The sequence below is a fragment of the Austrofundulus limnaeus genome, unplaced genomic scaffold (genome assembly GCF_001266775.1).
Source record: "Austrofundulus limnaeus strain Quisiro unplaced genomic scaffold, Austrofundulus_limnaeus-1.0 Scaffold161, whole genome shotgun sequence".
NCBI lineage: Eukaryota > Metazoa > Chordata > Actinopteri > Cyprinodontiformes > Rivulidae > Austrofundulus > Austrofundulus limnaeus.
Window position 1 is genome coordinate 278158 of NW_013952563.1, and position 3053 is coordinate 281210.

Consider the following 3053-nt stretch of genomic DNA (forward strand, 5'->3'; position numbering starts at 1 on the left):
CTACATCTTGAGAAAAATTGTAGCAAAGTAGGACCGAATAAGTTGAAGTATATTCATTTCACAAAGGTTTTAGTGAGCAGTGTGTCAGGCGGAAATGGCATTTTGGCACAATTTACCAAATGTACCCAAAACTGTGCCAAATGTTTTTTTTTTTACTTTATATAAAAGAATCTGGTCTAATAAAAGTGTTGATTTCTATTGTAGGCCTCATTCTGCATATGACATAACCTTTCCTTTTTTTACATTTACACTGTGCATTATCAAAATCTACCATTGTGCACACCATGAAATCACTGAATGGAACCTAACTCCGCCTCAACGTTTTACGCATGAGGGCTGTTATTTATACTCTCTGTTACGCACAAACTTCAAGTCACCAAAGAGTAACACAGTGTCAAGATATATCCCTGAATTCGTGAGAGCTTTATCTTTTCAAAGATACCAAAGGGAGGGGCACGGAACCAAAACTTGCACAATAACAGATGCGGAGGAACTTCCTGATACTGAAATGGTCCGCGACGTTTCAAGTGACTTACAAATGTTTATATAGCTCTAAAATCATAAATAGTTATCCAAAAATAATTTGGCAACTCATTTTAAAAACATTAAAGACACCTTTTGTGATGGACGTAGAAAAAATTTGGGAAAAATAAGTTTTACACCTACTTTAGCAAACAACAGTGAATGACACCATCTACGAGCCCTGAACAGTAGGTCTCAAGGGCAAGTTTAGTCTTTTTTTCAACCTTCGTGTGTTTAAACTAGTTCAAAAGTGAGCTGTAGAGTTGCAGTCTTAATTTAGACAAGACGTAGCTCGTGTTTCCTGCAGCCGGAAGTATCGTCTATCTGTCAGGCAGACTCAGAGGGATTTAAGTACTCTGTCCAAAAGGTCTTCAGCTAATCCTGTTACAATTCAGGGTTAAGGAGGACTTAAAGGGTGTCAATACAGGGAGATAAAGTTAGACAGAGAGATAAACAAAGGCGCTGACAAACAAAGAGATACAGCGGAAGAATGACCTTTGTGTTTTATAAGCATGAATAATATCTTTTCACTGAGAATGATTCACATTTTTGTGTGAATGCTTCACAAATATTCACACTACCACTATTGAGATCATTTTTATTCCGTACATTTTTTGGTACGTATCTTGTTCCACAATTTTTGTCCTATTTTGACAGTTCAGATACGTTCAGCTCCTTCAGGACATTCTGGCCATGATTGTTGGTATTTCAGCTATTTATACTGTAACTATTTCACTTTTTTCGGCCACATTTTTCCAATTGAAAATGAATGAAAGTGTTTTTGGTATACTTAAAATTCTTCTAAATGTTTCTAAAACTTAACAGCATCTTACACCATTTGTTCTGGTTCTGCTCTTTTTAATTTCCTTGTTCTAACTTTAGCTACTTATTTGTTAGTTTTAGCTTTTTCTGCTATTTCAGCTATATATATGCTTCTTTCTGCTATTCTTCTGCTATTTTCTTATTTTTTAATTTCCTAATTTCTGCTAATTTGAGCTGTTTATGCTTCTTACAGTTGCTTTAATATTCTTGTATGTACTGCAATTTTAGCTAATATTCAGCTGTTATTAGCTAATGTTAGATTTTTTTAAGCTAATTTTACATTTTGGTGGCCATTTCAGCTTCTTTCTTCAGCAAACTTGTATGCTAATGAAGGAATTTCCAGCTACATTTTGGCTGTTTTAGCTATTTTACAACAAGTTGTTGCTTTTTTGTAATTTTCTGCAATTTTTTTCTGCTAATTTTTGACTTAATTTGAGTCAAATTTTCAGACTAACAAGACAAATAATCTCACACATTCTGAAAACAAGATGATTATTCTTACACAATCAGTTCTTGTTTAGTAAATCAGTCTTAAAACAAGTTAAAAAAGACTTTTTGGCTGATATAAGATTTTAATACTTGGTAAGATGGACAGTTTGAGAGCAGGTGAATGAGTGGTAAAGTTATCAATTTCAGCCTACCTGCATCTCCAGGGCCTTGACTCGATGCCGATGGTTCCTCAGCTCCTCCTGCAGCTCCGACATCGTCTCCTTCAGCTCCTTCAGCTGCTCCTTCCTGTTCTGGTTCTCGTGAATCCAAAAGGAGACGTCGTCCGTGCAGCGGAACATGTCCGGGCATCGTTTTTCCGTCGTCCCCACAGGAGGCAGCTTCGCCATCAGTCGGCAGTGGTTGTTGGCGGTCAGCTGGCTGCTGTACTCGCCGCACTGCGCTTGGGTTAAAGTTTGGTTGGTGCCCTCATCGTCAGAGCCAACGATGTCACTGCGTATCACCACAGGGCYGTCCGGGGTCAGGTCAGAGTGCGTTTCCAGGACCGATGTTGAAGGATGCCAGTCAGCATCCTCATACGTGTCCTTGGTTAGATCAGGTACGTTCCAGTTTGTCTCCATCTGCATGTCTGGTACGTCTCTGCGAGGACGGTTGGTGTCCGGCACACTTTCCCCCTGTGCTGTGGTGGTTTGAAGGGGAACATCCTCCTGAACGTCAGGATGTTCTTCTGAGCTCATAAAATTAGCAACAACACGATGGAAGCCCCAGTCAGTGAAGAAAACACAAATCAAAAGCTCCAACTTCATCTTGAAAATGAAGGAAGTCTCTAAGTGTTGACTGTGATCCACTGGAGTAGAGCTCGGACAAAGTTTATCACATCTGTGTGAGAATTCAAAGCTAATAAGTAGTTTCAGAAGCAAAACTGAACACAGATATTTGTTGGAAGATTTCACTCCTCAAACTACAAAAGAAGTCTGACGTCTTTCAAGTCCTTGAGAAGTTAACTCCATCGCAGCTTCCTACATCTGTTTGTGACGTTAGATTTAAGTCTTGTTTCGTAAACYGTGTTGTTACTGTTGCAGTTTATGGTCCCGTTTGGACTAAAACACACAACCAAGCAGGGCGTGTTTTGGACAGGGCTCGTACTAAAGGCATGTTGTTTCTGCTGTTCTCTGCTGAATCCACAGCAGGATCAAAACAACCCGTTTCAAAGAGCAAGATCCAAAGAAATGAACTTCTAAAGACTACAAAGAATTCAAGAG

At 39.1% G+C, this 3053-nt stretch overlaps 1 protein-coding gene across 2 annotated transcripts in view; it reads right to left on the bottom strand.

Moving 5' to 3' along the window:
- Window positions 1-3053, bottom strand: part of LOC106523610 (angiopoietin-2) — an 11742-nt gene extending 8689 nt beyond the window's left edge. For both annotated transcript variants that reach the window (XM_014017095.1, XM_014017096.1), the window contains exon 1: window positions 1986-3053. In XM_014017095.1, the coding sequence (XP_013872549.1) occupies window positions 1986-2597 (612 nt within the window). In that variant the 5' untranslated portion in view covers window positions 2598-3053. The remainder of the gene's footprint in view (window positions 1-1985) is intronic.